Source organism: Chelonia mydas, chromosome 4 (assembly GCF_015237465.2).
Source record: "Chelonia mydas isolate rCheMyd1 chromosome 4, rCheMyd1.pri.v2, whole genome shotgun sequence".
Classification (NCBI taxonomy): Eukaryota; Metazoa; Chordata; order Testudines; family Cheloniidae; genus Chelonia; species Chelonia mydas.
Window position 1 is genome coordinate 135,610,436 of NC_057852.1, and position 19,704 is coordinate 135,630,139.

General features: G+C 43.1%; 1 protein-coding gene across 1 annotated transcript in view; it reads left to right on the forward strand.

The window, feature by feature from the left end:
* The window catches only part of ATRN (attractin), a 253,540-nt gene extending 240,430 nt beyond the window's left edge, over positions 1-13,110 (forward strand). The window contains exons 28-29 of the mRNA XM_037898359.2: positions 6,069-6,183; positions 7,624-13,110. Of these exons, the coding sequence (XP_037754287.1) occupies positions 6,069-6,183; positions 7,624-7,748 (240 nt within the window). The 3' untranslated portion in view covers positions 7,749-13,110. The remainder of the gene's footprint in view (positions 1-6,068; positions 6,184-7,623) is intronic.
* Positions 13,111-19,704: the final 6,594 nt, after the last annotated feature.

A 19,704-nucleotide genomic window follows, 5' to 3' on the forward strand; every position in this document is an offset into this window, starting at 1 on the left:
TAGAACTTCATTTATACCCTCTTTTTATGGAAAATCGCTTATGTTTTATTTTATGAATACTTGGTCAGTTGTCAATCATACCATTCAAAAAAACTTGGGAAACTTAGCCTGACACTATTCTACACAGTGAAGTCATCTGAAGGATAGCTGAAACTCTGTTGAACTATTTCAATAATAATGCCCTAGGTTCTGCTTCCATTTAAGCAATTCTGTGAGGCACATATCCTTACTGGAAATTGAAAGCATGTAATGGTTTGGGACTATTTACTAAGCCATACAAAAACGTTGTTAAAAATACATTTTGTCCTACTATGTTTGAAAAGCAATTGGCTTGGCCTGTCAGTTTTGCATGGTAACTGGATTATACGCTCCAGTATACTTAAAATGTGTTCTAGAAAAATTAAATTGCTGTTCAATGTTTTAAATTATATAGAATATTTATTATTCTGTAGTCATTAGTTTTCATAAGTGTTATTAACTGTTAGACTGTGTTGTATGTTAATTGTATAAATAGAAATAATGGGATGAAATAAAAAGAGATTTTAGGCTAAACGTCACATAATGATGCCTGATTGTGAGATGTAGTAGACTGTGAAATTGGCTCTCAAGGGAACTGGTGGTAGACACTTCACCTGAGTCATTTAAAACTAGTCTAGAGAAAGTACTACAAAATGTATTACTAGTGTGGGAACAGTATTGCCATGGGAGGTGGATTCATTAGATGACCTAACTGAGACTTTTACCATTTTTAACTTGTATAATTCTGTGAACACCCTACATATTACGCACACTTCAACACTCAAACAAAAAAATTACTTGGCTTGTGTCCACCGCATTTCTGGTCAATATTAGCAGCTTTATTGAAGAAATGCTAAAATAGATTTTTTTTTTACCTCCTCAGTCATTAACAAGATACCATTAATTTTAAAATTACATTATAAAAAGGGCACTTTTTCTAATATTAACCAGTGCGAAACTTATGGCTGTTCTGGCCGATAAAAATCAGTGGAGCCTCATCATTTCCTGACACTGAAGGTCAGCCCTCAGAAATGTGTCTGTTATGGGATCTAGGAACGACAATCATGTGACATGACTTGGTTATAAAATTCGAGTTACCTTGGCTCCTAGCATTTTGTTGTTCAGCAAAAAAACAACACTTCCTTTAATAGTAGCTTTAATGGCAGAGGTGAGCCAGTGCAGGCATTTAGCAGCAGAAGGGTTCAACATATCACCTGTGCAAAGTCGTCATTCTGGCCACATTTACATTTTTCCTTAAGGGGCGGGAGGAGGGGGAGAAGCATTGATGAAAAGTGCCAAATTGACAGTCTTGGAGACTGAAGTCCCCGCTGCTCACAGACCAGATATGGCATTGGCAGCAGCACTGCAAGCTTCTCCTACGCTGACCACCTCTCAGATGTAACTTGAAGGAAATAAGTCTCTGCCATTCACTCCTTGGTGCCTTTGAAACTGCCAACAAGGGTGCCAGTTGTGGCTTATGTGATGTGTGGACTCAGAGCACCAACTCGTTTCTGATGGGCCACCAGATGGCAGTGATAGGAACATGCATTTGAACCAGTGCCCTAAAGGTGAAATCTTTTGTGTCCCATTAACCACAATCCCTGGCCATCTGTTCCAACTGAGAGACCTTTTGTGATTTTAAAATGTGGACATCCAAGTGTTTGGACACCAAGGGCAGCACTGGTGATGTGCCAAGAGTCTGAGGGCTGCACCTAATTTGCATAGATTTGCATAATGTGCACTTTTATCGTATCATTAGGTTTTCAATAAAAAGGAATTGCTTCTATATTTCAGTGATAGGCTTAGCAAAATACTCAATGTCAGAGTCCCCATAGTGATTTTTTTTATGGTGAACCTGCTACTGAGAGGTGTCGCAAAGTTTGGAGAGCCATATTTTAAGAGGAAAATAGCAGCCATCTATCAGACAAAAACACTAGTTCGTTATCACAAAAAGGGAAAACTGCAAGCCTTCCTCAGTATCCACACTGTGTCTGCCTCCCTCTGATCTTGAAAGAGGGCCTGGATCTCCAGTGTGAGAATTCAGTGGCCCTACCGTTCGCAGCCCTAATCTCATAACATAGGGCTCCTGTCTCCAAGGGAAGTACGGGAGTTTGCATTTGGAGCTTTTGTCATTGGGGAGATGGCTGAAGGTAGCTGTAATTTCTGTTATGGGAAAGAAGGGGAAAATTAGGAAGCTGAGCAAGTTAATGCTTTGGTTACTGGATGGGAGGGGGAAAAGCATGGACGGTTTTTGGACTATGTCTGTCCGTGGCAGAGAAGTAATAACATGATGAAGTCTGAACAAGCTCTCTGCATTGGCAGCTGCTTATTGTTTGTTTGTACAGCAGCACCTAGAGAACACACTCATGATCAGGTCCCTATTGTGTTGAGTGCTGTACAAATATATGGTTCTAGATAGTTCCTGACCCAGTTGGAAACCCTGTCATGTGCTACCAATGAGAGAAGCTTCTTTGGTGTGACCCGTATGAATATGGGACTAGTGCATCAAACTCCTTTACAATGTGGGACAGGCCAATATGTAACATGGTAATGTCTAAGCCCATGGTGATGCCAGCTCCAGCTTTGCAGGCAGTTGTGAGATCACAATCAAGGTAGCCAGTAAACTGCTGTTTGACTTATTCACTAGTTTGTCTACATCTGTGTAGAACACATTCCCCAGACTCCAGTGATCGGCTGCCAGATGTAATTGAGGGCATAGTATGTCCTTCTCTACAGGCTGACCCATTGCCTACATCAAACTCAACGCTGCCATCGCCTGATGCAGGAGTCATATCCCCACCCTGGTTTTCGCTTTTTGCCCTCAGTAACACAAGCTGAAGATGAGGTGTATTTTGAGTCACAGTTCCAAAAGCAGGTGACTGAGTTGGTGCTGTCAAAAATGAATTCACAAGACTTGACTGTGTTTTATATGCAGTGTGTGTTATTACTAAGGACAGCCTGTCTTAGCAAAACCGTGCACAGCGGTAGGCAGTACATAGCATTTATTCTGGAGTTATCCAAAGCAACATGATTGTGTGTTTATTGTACCCCTTTCTTCCAGTGTACCCTAAAACAATAAATTTGGCCACCTCATTGTACAAATTGTATATTCCCAAATCTCTTAATTCACCACAGAAGTGCAACCATCTCTGTGGTGAAAAGTTGACAGCTATTTAACAGCACACAGCTTTTTGGATCAGTTTCGTGCAGGAAGAGGCAAATACCAGGAGTAAATAAACCTGAAGTAGACATGTAGGGAAACAGAATGTACATACTTTAATTTAGAAATTAACCAGAGCATGAGGGTTAACCTCCCTCTTGTGAAAGTGGCATTGAATTTTGAGTGACTACAGCAGCTCAGGATGGGTTCTGTATTTCACCCAAAAAGATATCACCTCCAGCAGCACAGCGCATCCTCGTTATTACAAAGGCGTTGGCTCAGTACTGGCAGAAGGAAGATGGCTATCTGCTGAATCACTTGCACGAGACTGCAGGTTATCTATAATGCTTCCATTTGAAAAGGGTAGCATCTAGCATTTATGTTTGGGGAAGGAATGGAGTAGCAAAGGTATTTTATAATCCAAGAGTGGGGCAAAGAGAATAAATTAAAATTAGATCATAAAACAAATGAGTTCTGTATGTTGCTCCAACATTTCATTCACCCCACTGCGTTGTTCCATGCCATTGTATTCTCCTGGGGCGTTGCTATTTATTGTCGCGAGCACTTGGAGTAAGATTGAGCGCCGGGCTGATGCTGCAGCACTAAATTACCCCCCATACATTTAGTAGCATTTTTGGGTAATGGAAGGAATACAACGTTTGCTTGGATTTTTTTCTTTTTCAGAGATTGCCAAGAAACTTTTAAATGCCCAGCATTACCTCTCCGTTCAGTAGGGTAGAAGACTGGATGTAGTGTATTGCTTCAGTTTCCAAGAAGCTTTCCCTGTGCTCTCTCCATTACCCCTAGTAACTGAGTTGCCAGTCGGATAATATAGCACACGCACATATGCTCAGTTGCTTTGTAGAACAATAATTGTTTGGAGTTTGATCCCTTTTTTTTCTTTTGGGTAGGGGAGTTTCGTTTGTTTACGACTGCAGATTTTTACAGACTGCCTCTTATGTTGTTATAGGCTGTAAAATACTAATTTATCTTGCAAAAAGACTAATAAATCATCGTGATCATTAGGGTTAATATGAAATATGAAAATAGTTTAAAGTTTCATTTTGTTTGCTGTTGTATCCTTTTTTATTAGGCACCAGTAATTTAATTGCGTTGTTTGATTCCTGTTCCCTTTCTAGAGTCTTGGATTATACTGAGTTTCCGTTGAGCCTTTAAATACAGTATTACAATTTTATGCCTAATGAAATAGAATCACAGAACTGGAAGGAACCTCGAGAGGTCATCTAGTCCCGTCCCCTGCACTCAAGACAGGACTATGTATTATCTAGACCATCCCTGACAAGTGTTTGTCCAACCTGCTCTTAAAAATCCCCAATCATGGAGATTCCACCACCTCCCTAGGCAATTTATTCCAGTGCTTAACCACCCTGACAGTCAGGAAGTTTTTCCTAATGTCCAACCTAAACTGCCCTTGCTGCAATTTAAGCCCATTGCTTCTTGTTCTATCCTCAGAGGTTAAGAACAACAATTTTTCTCCTCCCTCCTTGTAACAACCTTTTATGTACTTGAAAACTGTTATCATGTCCCCTCTCAGTCTTCTCTTCTCCAAACTAAACAAACCCAGTTTTTCTAATCATTCGTCATAGGTCATGTTTTCTAGACCTTTAATCATTTTTGTTGCTCTTCTCTGGACTTTCTCCAATTTGTCCACATCTTTCCTGAAATGTGGTGCCCAGAACTGGACACAGTACTCCACCTGAGGCCTAATCAGCACAGAATAGAGTGGAAGAATTACTTCTCATGTCTTGCTTACAACACTCCTGCTAATGCATCCCAGAATGATGGTGGTGTTGTTTTTTGTTTTTGTTTTGTTTTGTTTTTTGTTTTTTGCAACAGTGTTAGACTGTTGACTCATATTTTGGTTGTGATCCGCTATGACCCCCAGATCCCTTTCCGCAGTACTCCTTCCTAGGGAGTCATTTCCCATTTTGTATGTGTGCAACTGATTGTTCCTTCCTATAAGCAATAAGTATTTCATTAGTATCAAAGAATCCACTAGGTGCTGTGTGTTCATAAGCAACAGGAAACTAGAAACCACAGAGCATAACATATAGAAAGTCCACCTCAGCTTGCTTGCTGATATGAGGCAAGAGCTCGCCCTCAGTACTTGAGTTCTGAAGTTTATATAATACTTACACATTCTTTACTTACTGTAGAGTTGTTCCATAGTAAAATTAAGCATGTGCATAAGTGTTTGCAGGATCAGGGCCTATTTGCTGGGTCAGGTAATAACCTATGTTAATATCGGCGTCATGCAGTTACTTTTAAAAGGCAGATAAGCATGCCACTTTTTTATTACCTTGTCTTTTTAGTAACAAAGCCCCCTGAAATTAGCTGCTGATCTTTTCAAATGAAATGTTCAGTGTTAATAGGAATACACTGGGGGAGATTTCTTAATGGTAGAAAGATCAAACACCCAGTTCCCACTCACCATCGGTGAGCGCTGGGTGACAAACTACCCTTTGTGTCTTTGGCAATCTTCCCCTTTGCACTTACCTTGTCTCTCAGAGTTGTATATTACACAAACAAACATGCACGCGCACACACACACACAGTAAATAGGCCTTGGAACCCCCTGCGAGGAGAGTAAATAGTGTAATACTTCATACAGAGAAGCTTTGTGCAAGACTTGATTTTTAACCACTAGACTTCATTAAGTAAATGTGTTGTGTTTTATGGCGATTAGGGTTATGATTGTCATAATATTGATTTCAGTCTTGACAACAATGTTCTGGGCACTAGTCAACCATAGATAAAGTCATAGTTCGTGCCCTGAAGCTTTAATGTACAATCTAACAGACAAAGGGTGCGGGAACAGGGAGGTAACAAACAAACAATGTTCTTTCTTTTTTTTTCTTTTTTGCTACAGACTGTTCCCAAACCCATCGCGCTGGAGCCGTGTTTTGGAAACAGAGCAGCTGTCCTCTCAGTATTTGTGAGGTTGCCTCGAGGAATGGGAGGTATCCCGCCACCAGGGCAGTCAGGTGAATGATTGATATTGTGCTTTGACATGTTTCTAATATGTCCAGGTATTTATACTGTGCCCATCACCATGATCTCTGAGTCTTACAGATTAATTCAGGAATACATAAAATTCCCTAGTCAGTGTGAATTTATTTTACAGAGTAGGTAATCTAATTTACTAAGGGTTAGATTCTTCCGTTTGACTCCAGTTGGGTTGAACCTCACTCCTCCAGTCAGCTCTTTGAAATGGGTGGGCTCACTTGCAGAGTAAAGAACTACTCAGTTTTGTTAGGGAGGCATAATTAAGCCCTAAACAAACGGCATGCAGGGTTCGCCAGACAATTTCTGCTAACCATGAAAATGCTAGAGTTGTTATAACTGCGGTTTGATCCCTTTCTTGTCACTGAGCTTGTGCAAGGTAATCACTGGTGAAAATTTAGAGCCATATACTGTGGTGTCTGTCTTTGTTTTCCCCTCAGGGTGTTTTAGAAGAAGTAGGGATACATTTCATCTGAACACCAGTCACTGGGAAAAATACAGGGGCCACAAGTAGCTGGAAGTTTCCAATAGTTACTTTTAAAAGGGCCTTATTTGCCTTCCCAACTCCCCCCACAGAGAAAGGTTCACCTGTCTGACTTTCAAAGGCCAGGCCCTGCTGCTTTCTCTCTTCTGATGGGAGCATGGGGCAGTAGGATGCTGTTCTTCCCACTCCTGTCCTAACACTTTATATGAGGGGAATCAGGTTAGATGCGATGGTTCTCTCTCTCTCACACACAGTCCCCCCAAAACTACAAGCTTTTCCCAGCCCCTCAGCTAATGGTTCCTTTGTGAGGAGCTGAGATATAGATAGCCTCTGGAACAGCTTCTGTTGCCTGCAGCTGGAGGAGGGTCAGGACAAGATCTTTGTCTTTAGTGATCAGCAAAGCTAGTAAGTGTGGTGAGGGGGAGGAAGGGACTAGAAGAGGGTGTAAATTGCTTTTGAGTTCTAGTTTTGCACAATGGGGGGTAATTAGGGATTTGAATTAAATAGAGGCCAGAGCCAGATCCAAGTAAACTCTTTGGTTTTCTCTCATCTGTGGTTATTTTGGGAGGGTGACTATTTTTCAGACCAGGAAGGTGTGGTTGCAGGGTGCTTGTAAAGCATAATGGACCTGCCATCCCCAAGTGCTTTGAGGAAACTGCTGTTCGTCTGTGGCATGATTACTTGCTTCCAATAAAAGCAGTTTAAATGAATATCCCAGTTTTTATGTTCAGAAGATTATCTTTGGCGGGTGACAGGAAGCAGTTGCTTTGATGGAAACGTACATTATTGAATAGCTTGCTTCTGAGTACCCCGTCAAGTTTAATCTGCAAATCAAAATACTGCTTTAAAAATAAATAAATCACTTTTTGGATAAGATTTTTTGCAACTGTAGTCCTTAGACTTTCACTTCTGTAACCACCTTGATTTACTACTTCAGGTCTTGCGGTGGCCAGTGCTTTGGTGGACGTTTCACAACAAATGGCAATTGCCTACAAAGAGAAATCAGGAGCAGTACGAAATCGGAAACAACAACCCCCGGCACAGCCAGGAACCTGTATTTGATGCATGGACATCATAGACTGTCTCTCTAGGGTTTTAAACACCAGTAACACATCGGAGGAGGAGGAGAAAGATTTTACAGTTGTGACACACAAGAGACTAAAAATATATGGGAAACGCAACTTCCTTGAATCCAGCCTTTTTTCTCATATACTCGATAGTTGGCTTTGTTTGACAATTGCTCCACTTAAGTTTTACTGACATATGCCACAGGATGGTTCGACTTCTTTTCCCCCAGTTAAAAAAAATATATATTATTTCAGGTCCAGTAACCTCTAATCACCACCACTGAAGGTCAATGTGAATAAACCAGTAGTACAAACATAAATGACACTCAGGTTTATGCATGGAAAGTGCATTATAGTACATGTATTTATCAAACTGTGCCAAGCGGGGGGGAGATGCAGCATTTCCAGGTACGTCTCAGCCCTCAACACTAATATTAAACTTCAGCGTTGTTTTCATTTCAGATGTAATAATTTCAAAGATTTTGTTTATTCCCACATTATTTAATTAGTGCTTTTTTGTCATTTATGGTCCAGCTTAATATATAGCATCAAGATAGGAAAGAGTGAAGCCAAGACTGAATATTGTACATTGCTTACGCTGAGTCCAATATTTACAAAGTTGAATGTCGTTTTCTAAAGCATTCGTGTTTCTGTCGTCTTAACCCAGTTGAAATATATGCACACAAGTGCCTAGACTTAAGCAGATCTAGGAAGTGAGGGAATTAGTGCACGCAGGTTTTTACATAATTGTGTTCCTATATTTCTGTAAAAATTAATTAGTCACCCAAGGCAATCTCTGCCATTTGTAATGCATCATTTGTAGTCAGGGAAGATGAGGGCATTTTCCCACCTAAGAAACTACTTAATCTGGTGGCAGTATCTTGCGGGGGAAAGTGGAATTGAGTTCCTGTATCTTATGTGAACGCTGCTGTTTTCACCAGCTGGCATAAATGGAAGTTGTGTGTACCTGTGGCCTGCTACCTAATTATCACTTGGTGTTACCTTTTGAGTCCTTTCCTGCCCCTTTGACCTTCCCTGTTCTTGTGGACAAGGACTGCACCCTGTCAGTGGTCAGAAGCGTTGCTGTTCAGCACTTCCTCTTAAGGGACTGGAGCGGCTCCTCGACGCCCCGTTGGTCTGAAGATTTTAATTTTAAAAAACATAGTAGCTCTGTTTGGCCTCGTGTTTGAATGTTCAATCTTGAATTTCCCCCAGTGACTGTACGGTGTGGGGTAACTGCCTTAGATATGTGAGGGAGACTTACTGCTGATAGGATGCACTCAGTAGTTGTAGAAGAGGGCTCGGTGTCACAAGGGATTTATTATACTTTCTAACCCTTTTTACAATTGAGCCTCAAATTGATGCTGATGAGGTTTATTAGACTCAAAATTCGGCCTACCTTGTAATCATTAGAATCTGACATAAGAGGAGGTGCAGATTCTTGGTATTACCAGTGCTTTTAAAACCAAAGTGTAACTGTTAACTAACAGACTTCGTTACCACACCGCAGCCAAGAGTAGTTGTGATGTTGATGCTGACACGTAGGCGTTGCGTTAAGGTATCAAACAAGGCACAGCTGTTCAATAACTATAGTAAGTTCTGTTCTATTCAGAACACTGGGCTCGAGTCTGTTTTCGGCTGGGGTATTTACTAACTGAAAAATAAACTGATTGAGGGGAAAAAATATTAACTGCAGAGTAACTATTGAATATTGTTTGATGTTAGAGCCCTCTTCCCAAGATAAAACTGAAGTAACTGCATCTTCTTTTCTTTTTCTTTTGTGTTTTTGGCCGTCTACAACGTGTCCATCAGTTTTTGAAGAACCTGGAATTCTTTCTTTGAGGTGTAACATTTGAATAGGAAAATAAATCACTGTGCATCTCAGAACAACAGTGGTGGTGGTAAAGATTGTAACTTGGTGGGCCGCAAACCTACAAACAAAAACACTAATGAATCTTCTCCTAACAAATACGACAACACTACAGAAACGTTCTTGTTAAAAACACACCTTTTTTAAAATCTATTTCTAAACCTGCAAGTTAAATGTCCTCAGGAGGGGTTGATAAGGAGAAACTTTGTGGAGTGAAAGTTTTTAGTCAACTTTAATGTTAGCTGGTGCACAGATTACCTCAGAGTCACCTCCCAAAAGAACTTGCAACTTCCCTTGTTTATAGGGCTGGCCCGGGCTAGACCACACCAGAGAAATAACACAAGATAAAATTTTCCCCCTATATATTTAATTACCTCACAAATGCAGATCTAGTATTCATAGACCCTTACCCCATTACCCATCACACTGGGAAAACGAACACTGGCTACAATTCAGGAAAGCTTTTAACCTTATGCTTAAGTCCACACTTATTCAGGACAGCACTTAAGCAGGTGCCTAAAGTTATGCCTATGCTTAGGTAAAGAAATGCTTTGCTAAATGGGGGGTCATTAAGTGAAATTATTTTTACTTTAAAAAAAAACAAAAAACACATTTCTGCTCCCTTTTAGAGAATTGTCTTATGCTCAGATTGTTGTGTCTCAATTGCTTACAGGGGAAGTGTGCCCAGAATACTCTCAAGAAAGGAGTTAAGGGGCAGATGTTAAAAATAAGGAAGACAAGTGAAATTGATCAATATTAAGTTTAATTGAGCCAAAAACTGTAAATAGAGGAATAAGACTTTATTAATATAAATGAAACAAAAAGATCCTTTAGGCTTTAGCCTTGCTCTGTATCTTAGCTCCATACGGACAAGGGAAAAGAGAACTCTCATACGTATCTCTGCTGCAAGGAGTTTCATCCCAGTTCAAAATAAATTATTGGGGGAAGGAATGAAGAGAGGAGAGCGGAGGGGCTGGGGAGAAGAAAACAAACTGCAGGTGTTCCATCAATGTACCAACATCAAAAGTGGATGATTGGGGGTCATAAAGGGGATTCTTTACAAAAACAACAACCACCTGTATTTCATGGGAGAATCTGTAAATAAGTGAAAAATAACACACTGATTTTGCACTTGTAAATAAACTATACAGTAGTGCAGAATGTGGACAGAGTTAGCGTGTATATAAAACAGAAATATCTAATGTATTTTTGATGCATTTTAAATGATGTATGAGTTTTGTCTTAACTTCTTCATATGATGATTAAGTAACTTTCCAGAGCTTTAAAAAGTCATCAGATTAATGCCTGATATCTGGCATTAGAAAGCAAGGAGGCATAACCTGGCATTTTTATGTATTTAAATACATTCACTTGAACAATAAAAGCAAAGTAGTTTAAAATACAGCTCTTCCATTTGAAAAAAGAACAATTAGAAACAGGTGATATTTATACTTAAAGCAGCCACTATTATGAGATTATTAAGTCGATGGTGTGCTGTCCAAGTCTCTATCATTAAGATTGTGCTAGTGAGTCCATTCCAAATCACTGTTTTCTGGGGTTTTATAACCCTGGGTGAAATTTGGTATACAAGGTCTCACACTGTTCACTGGGAACATTTTTATTCTTTGCGAAGGTTTTTTTTTAGGTGTTATTTTAACTGGAAATGTTGCAACCTCCTTAATGTAGAAAAGTCAATTAGTGCCACTGGATACAAAAATACATTAATTGAAACCAATTTTTGTTCACAAACCTGCTTCAGTTTTTTCACCAGAATTTCATTTGGATTTTTTTTAGCATGCGTGATCGGGTACAGCAGACCCTATAGTCATGTTGGTCAGTAATTTGTATTCAGAGGAAGATTTATGGGTACACCCACCATCAAGTCTCTTTTAAAGCTATCGGCTTAAAAACATACTGTACCAAAAATGCCAATGTACAGATGTGTATGGTGCCTGTGAATTCCCAATATGTAATGTACCAAAATATGGTGATATTGTATCGTGAAAGAATGACAGGCCATAAAAGGCGTCTTGTGCCAGATATATAATAGTTCCTTAAAGGTAGGATGCATACTAAATATTGTTCTTGTATTTCATTCTCTGTCTGGCAAAACTGTACCAAAATATCTATTTACTGGGTTTAGAGTGTTTTCTCAAATGGCTGTTCATCTCGCCAGTCCTAAATTTAGCTTAAATGACCCTTCAGTGAAATCCATGCCCCCCTTCCCCAAGGGACTGAAATAAAACATTAAGGTTTTCACACAAACCAGCGAAGCCAAAGACTGCTGATTCTCAGTCCTGAAGTGACATGAATGTTAGAGATTTTTTTTTTCTTTTTCATAAAAGCCTAAATTCAGGACTGAGTGTCAAATGGAACTTTGAACCTGCTGGCTTTGGGCTGGCCACAGTTCTTTAAATATCGGCTCTGTAAATACGTGTGCTCCACCACTGACCTTAAAATAAAAACTGACCATACATGTCAGGAGCGACTTTTAAACTAAGCCATCTACGTTTCCATAGTAATCTCTGTGGGGTTTTTTAATCTTCAGTCTTCATTTCCGAGTGCAACAGTTTGTTTTACAGTGGATTCCTAAAGTAAGCTGGAACATCAGGTTCTGTGAAGAAACGTGCATGTTTCATATGCAAAGGTGCATCTCCGTCTCCATTTTTGAATATATATGCACTAGCTTTTGGGGTGGAGTGGAGGCAAGAGAAGGATAAGAGATGCTTTTACTTTTCTGACATGCTGTAGATAATTTTAGTCATAACCTTGCTTTCTGTTTTAGTTGCTTGAAATAAGTAAGTTCATCACGTGCCAGTAATGCCTACAATAACACACATGCTGTTTATTCTGCTTCTGGATCAGGATGATGGTAGCCCAATTTACTGTCTTTCTAAAACAATAAACTACCTTTGTGTGTCTTCCAGGTACTAAAGACATTTCCCCCTGTGTTATCCACCCACTCCAAAATGCTCACCAGGAAAAAAAACAAAACCCACACAAATCTATTTGTGGAAGAGTGTAAAATACATAAGTCCATTTTTAAAAAAAATAAAAAATAAAAATAAAAATAGATTTTATATTATTCTGAAATTTGTGCACACTAAATGTTCTTTACACTAAGATCCTTGAACTAATTCGGTCTTAATTTTTTTGTTCTGTAGTTATTTACAGTCCTTATCTGTGTTCCGACTCGAGCTTAGTTTGTTAATATGTATAATTTAGTGTTTATTGCATTCATATGTAAATACCGAGTAAGTATTGTAAACTATTTCATTGCTGGGGATTGTGGGTGTTATACATACACACATTTAGGACTGCAGTTTTTTGGTATAATTTTTTGTATTGTAAAATAACAGCTAATTTAAGCAGGAACAAGAGAATTATGGGAAGTCAGTGCATTTTAAACACATATGTGAAGTACATGTAAATAAATAAAAAGTAAATAATGCAAAATTTTCTTCTGAAATAAAAAGTAGGAAATCTGGTTAAAATGTCTTTTTATTTTGCGTCCTGCTTTTCTTCTCCCCTTCAAGCAGACATTGGGGTATTTTTTTTCAGCTTAGTTTGTAAAGAGATGCTAGACCCATAGCCAGAGGAGGGTTGAGTTCTATGACGTACATCCGGGTTGGATGGTTCTCCTTCCCCCTCCTAACTCAGAGCACTTTTCTTGCTCCGCCTTTTCATTGTGTCTTGAGAATTTCAACAGCAATTCCCTATTAGCTGCTCTGCCTGTTGTTCTTTAGATCCTGTTGCCTTAGGCAACCATACTTTTTGTGGGCTACAGTGATCCACCAAGTTGGCACGAAGAAAAACCATAGGAGTGGTAGGACAGAGGAGGATACCTCTCTAGGGTTTTCCTAGCAGGGATTTCAAAGCACCAGCCTTGCTCTGATGCGTTAGGTGAGGGCCGCAGAGCATAGAGGCCAGGTGGATTTGCAGGAAAGGACAACACCCTTCCATATAGATGTCCATATAGATGACCTCCTTGCCACTCTGCTGTGGATCCCTCGTCCGCCTGGGAGTCCAGATCCTGCTGGCATCAGGCTTCTCTGCATTCCCCTGAGACAGTTTAGCATCTTCCAGGCTAGGATGCAGACGGAGGTATTACTGTGAGCTCTTGCCTGGATTTCCGGCCTGGGGAATGTCGGCACGGAATAATGTATGCCCTGATGCACCCAAGACTGTTTCCAAAGGGTAAGGAGTGTTATGCTTTTGTCACAGAAATTCTGAGATTCATGTGCGAAGGGCTCCTACCAATATACAGGTCAACTGGAAATGATCTGGGTTTGAGATTCATTTCCTTCCTCAAATTCACTAATCTGGAACATTATTCCTTAGCTTGCCCACAACCTTCACTGTGGTTCTGAATGTTACCTACAGTTACATGGGTGGCCTTTGCTTTTTCATTATAAGAACCAGTTGGTAAACTAGAAAGCACTGGGAGTGACAGAGGTGGCAGGAATGCATATCACTGAGTTAGTTACAACTAACTTGTTGCTTCTGGAATGAAGGGATGAAGTATCGGTGACGGATTCGGTCACAGAGACCCCCTTGGGACTGCCATCTGATGTGCTGAGCCTAGCTCTGGCAGCCTATGAATGTGCTGGTGTTCTTCATGCCAATGCAGCCCTCCAGTTATATCACCAGCAGTCCAGTTCTCCACACAAAGACTAGGGGCCTGGTTCTGATCTCCCAACACCGTAACTCCAGTGACTTCAGTGACTGGTGTGAGTGAGATCAGCATCGAAACCAAGGCAAGGGATTATTGGGGCTATAAGAGGAAGGGCTGAATCGTGGCAGTTGATCATGGGGTGGCGTTGTGAGGAAACTGAAATCAAACCTGTAGACTGACTTTGATAAACAAGCTTCTGCTTCCATGCTATCAGCCCCCATAGGTGCTGGAACTAGGGGGGCTGCAGCACCCCTTGGCTTGAAGTGGTTTCCATCATATGCAGGATTTACAGACTGGTTCAATGGCTCTCAGCACAAATTGTTCCAGCAACCTTGTCAGAAATCCACTGACAATTCAGTCAGGACTGGATTCCACCCGTCATTCGAGATGTGACGGGAGCTGTCAGCAGTCCGGTGAGCAACGTTTCCATTGGCCCAGATCTCTGCTCTTAACGGAAATCTCTCATGTTAACGAGCTGTAATTCCTCCTTATAAAGAAGGGCTTTGAGCATTTGTCCTGTCTGAGCTACCCCTCCTGCACCGGCCATTAGCTAACAGCCGCTGTCTCTGCGCTCAGAGAGGAAAGATGATGGTTTAATAACCAAAATGCGACAGCTCCACCCATGTTCATGCTCTAGCACTGTTTGCACTGCAGGAGCTGGTGGGAAGTTTCTGTTTCCATGTCAATCCTCTTCTTACAGGATCTGGGTGTCAGCTGTCAAATTTTTGTTGTGCTGTGACTGCAGCCAGGGGCCGTCGGTATCGTCCCCATGACATCTTTCTCATCCCCTAGCAAAGTCATTGGGCCACTGCTGTTCCCTTGCATGGGTGGCAGTGTGGTGTAGTAGCTAAGGATCCGGCTTTTGGGGAACTGGGGTTCTAATCCTGGCTCTGCTACTAAATTGCTATGTGACCTGGGGCAAGTCACTTCACCCCTCGGCCCTTCTACTTCCTTTCTCCCACCTTTTATTGGTCTTCTCTATTTCGATTGCAAACCCCTTGGGGCACGCATTAGATCCACAGATTCCTGGGCCAGAAGGGGCCATTGTGATCCTCTCTTCTGACCTCCTGTCTAACACAGGCCAGAGACCTGCCCCACACTAATTCCTAGAGCAGAGCTTTTAGGAAAACATCCAGGCTTGATGTAAAAATGGCCACTGAATCCACTACGACCCTTGGTAAAGTGTTTCAACGGTTAATTCCTCTCGCTGTTAAAAAGTTATGTCTTATCTGCAGGCTGAATTTGTCTGGCTTCACGTTCCAGCCATTGGCTCGTGTTCTGCCTTCTCAGCCAGACCGACGAGCCCACTGGTAAAAAGGGACTGATTCAGGGGCCGTGGCAGCCATCAGCTGTACGTTCCCATTCAAATCAAGCAGACATGACCAAAAGTCTGGCAGGCTGTCTGCTCGCTGGAGTCTCCAGCACTTCTATCCATGGCTCAGAGACCCCTGAGATACTAAGATGGGGACAAATGCACTGGATAAGTAGCTGCAAGTGCAACAAGAATTGGGATTTTGTCATTTACTCCCAACACACCTTCTATTTCCAGCTGTGCCTTATTAGTAAAAAACAGACGCCTCCCTGTACCCACGAGGCAGGTTTGCTCAAAAGTTTCCCACGTTGCTACCATCCGTTCATGGCTACGGGTGTAAGCGCCAGCGGAAGCCGGAGTATGGATTCATTCAGAGATCTGAAGGGACAGTTGTGATACGTTAGTCTGATGTCCTGTACAACACAAGCCATAGGACTTCCCTGAATTATTTGCTGCTTCAAGTCAAATGGCTGTGGATGAACTAGAGCGGATTCTTCAGGAACAAACCCATCCGGATTTAGAGGGTTCTGGTTTAAAGGTTTTTCCGGTGGTTCATTATCCACAGTGCTAAAAATGTAAGCCGCATTGCTAGTCTGAATTTGTCTAGCTTCAACTTCCATCCAGCTCCAAGCAAGACTCATCCCCAGCTAATCAAACAGTAGCACCCAGATGCTTGCTGATAGATTTGTTATCCCTGCCTTACAGATGGGGAAACCGAGGCACAGGGTATATAAAACCACTTGCCTAACATCACGCAGCTAGTCTGTGGCAGTGCCTTTCCCCTTAGACCATCCTAGCCATCCATGCAGCACTAGGAAGGCAGGGCCTGAGGGTGCTTGCTACCTGTCGAGGAGCTATATTTCATTGCGTCTTCCGTTATCTTATAGCACTGTGTGCTTGAATCAGACAAGACGACGATAAACATAGCTGCTGAGCACAATGCGTCCTTAATTCAGCATGGTCTCCCGCCCCGCCTCCCCATGAGACCCTCTTCACCAGCAGGAGCTAAGCAACAACAACAAAATGCCATTGAGCTTTACGCGTGCCTGTGGGGCCAAACATCTGTCCTCTCCCGCTGAAACCGTTTGTGCCGATAAAAGTAAAATCAGCTTTGATTGTGCACTTCACTCGCTCACCCCTTTCAGCACTCACAGCTGCAAGTGTTTTTAGGTTGCAATATATAACAAACCCGCCTCTCCCCTTCCCCCTCCCCTCACTTTTATTCTGTTAGGGACCCACCGCTGTGCCCAGTGATGGAAGTTGCAGACTGCTGCAGCAAGCTGGGTGTCGCACTCTTCCACCCAGCTACTGAAAATGATTTTTCCCCTGAGATCTCCTGTCCCAAAACACTGCTGTGCCCGCTCCTCGCTAGGTATCATGGGCCTCCCCGCCCGTGGGCCTGGTATTTAAGGAGATGGGCTGCCAGACCACAATTGGTGCCAGTGTCAGGGCTGAGCTTGCCACTGGTACCTTGTCAGCGGGCATGATGTAAACACCACGTTTCCAGTCTTCGCTGTGGTCAATTCCGATGTAGTGGACAAGTGGCTCACGAAACGATTTAGCCCAGTGGCTCGCAAACTCTGGGGCGGGAGCGGCTCGTGACCCTGTTTTAATGAGGTCGCCAGGGCTGGTGTTAGATTTGCTGAGGCCTGGGGCTGAAGCCAAACGTCCAAAGCCAAAGCCTGATGGCTTCAGCCCTGGGAGGCGGGGCTCAGATTACAGCCTCCGCCCACCTAGGTTTAAAGCCCTCAAGCTTCCGCTTTGCGCCCCTGCCCGGGGCAGAGGAGCTCTGCCTTTGGTTCCCCTTCCCGGGGGGTCACATCATAATTTTTGTTGGCAGAAGGAGGGTCACGGTGCAATGACGTTTGAGAACCCCTGCATGACACCGTGCCTGCCTGGCGCCTGCTTGATATCACTCAGGGGGTCTTTGCGGGTGTAGGGGCTATGCACAGGGAGTGTATGGGGGGACCTGTGACACGCTGCTAAAAGAAATTGGCCCCGGGCTGAGTAAGAGTGGCAACTCATTTGTTCCTACAAGTGGCCAAGTTAGCACCCACCCAGGCCCTTGCTTATCAATCACTAGGTAAAAGGCCACATTGCCTGGCAAGTTGCACATCATTATTCAAAGGCAGGGGATCCAGTTTTAAAAATAACCCAGCTAAGGTCCCCGTCTCCCCCCTGCTCCCCGCAATCATCTGCTTCCCTTCCTGCTGTTTGGTAGTTAATGAGGATTAACATCTTTCCATCGCTTACACCGGCGCCGGTCTCCAGATTAAGCTTCCAGACCCTGCCTTCACACCTTGAACGGGAGTAGGCTTTTCGTTCCAAGCCCGTGGCCTTGATGGACATAGGGTCTAAAGAAACCAATAGGGAAATTCCTGCAGATGCTTGGATTGTCTGCTCAGGAGCTGTGTTCCTAAAGCCCTTTTTCTTTTCCTGAACCAGAAATCCCTTTGGTGCTCCCCTGCATTCTACTAAAATCATTGCTGACACATGAGATGGTTAACGTGTCCAGCCATCCTTCCTCAGCTGAGCAGCTGGTGACATTTCCACCCGCTAAGGGAACGCAGAATGTCTAGGGCCCTCTCACAGAAAGCCACAAACGTACTCTGCAGAAAGTAGGTTGCCTACAGGGGGTGCTGTTCTTGAGGTGGTAGATTACTGCTGTAGTTGACGAATCAGCCTGACCACTTCTGGTTATTAACGCTCCTAAAGCAAGCTGGGCGCGAGGGCCTTGGGTGGGTTAATCTTGGCTACAGTCCAGGGTTCAGAATTGCATCCTACTGCCCAAATTTTCCCCTGTACTTTCAATCTGTTTACCCAGCGGTTCTCAACCGGGGGTCTGTGGCCCCACGGGGGTGGGCGGAGGCTGTGAGCCTTTTCAGGGGGTGCTTGAGCTCCGAGACCCTCTGCCTCATGGGGCTAAAGTGAAGCGTTCCAAGCCCCAGCACCCCGAGGGGCAGAAGCCCCGGCACCCACAGCCCCTCCCCACCACACACACACACAGGGTCCTGGGATTTTTATAGCATGTTAGCAGGCGGGGCCTAAGAAAGCAAAATGTTGAGATCCCCTGCGTTAAGCTGTTGTTCCCTGTCCTAAATGGTGCAGGACCCCTGTGTGCTTTTAACCCTCTGCGCTGGGCCAATCCAAAGGTGGCGCTGGTTCGGGGGGTACAATGATTTGCCTGAGTCTCTATTAACAGTCCAAGGATGCACAAACGTTTTCAGTTAATACCGTCATAGAGTTTAAGGTCAGAAGGGACTGTGACACGAGCTAGCTGACCCCCCTGTCTAACGTAAACCCTCCTAGTCAGGCTCACCCGGCTCGGACCTTGGCGGGGGCTGTAGGGGCTACCGTAAGGCACACAAGAAAACACCAGCCTTATTGTCAACCTCAGCAGAGAGACCGGTTCCAGACAGCGGCTCGGGCTAGCGCTTCCGCTCCTATGATGAGCCCACTCCTCCAGCCCAAACACCGAACCAGCATTGTCAGCTCTCACACAACGAGCCCGGCTAGCTCAGGGCAGACTGGCCACGCTCATGGGATCAGAGGGAAAATAAAGAGGAGCAAAGGATCAGGAAAATGCATGTGTGCTTTATTCATGTACACGTTTGAATACTGATGCTATAGAAGTTTAGTTAAGTACAGATTATATCCCCATAGTATATGCTAACATCAGCCATTCAACCCCCTGACCCCCCCCCGCCCCCCCGCAGGTGCACAAGCGCACACACACAGTCTCTTAGCATCACCTGCCATCACTTGTTTTATTGCCGAGATTATTTCTTCCCGCAGAAACGCCTTCCTCACCAGGCGCTTTGTTTTTTTGGCGATTGAGTTACACAAGGTGTAAGGAATTCCCAAACCACTCCAGAAATGGCACGGCCCCTCAGAAAATACAGCTTAGCGATGCCACAGAAGTTTGCTTTATTAAAAAGGACACATCTTTGTGCTTAGGAAAGTCTGTGGGGTACGTATTAGTCCGTCTCAGCCCCTTTCCAGTGCAAGCAGATACACCAGGGGCCCTGGTTAGTAGAGAGAATTGAAAAAAATTAATCATTTTGAGCATTTAAATTTTTGCCAACATTTTGGGC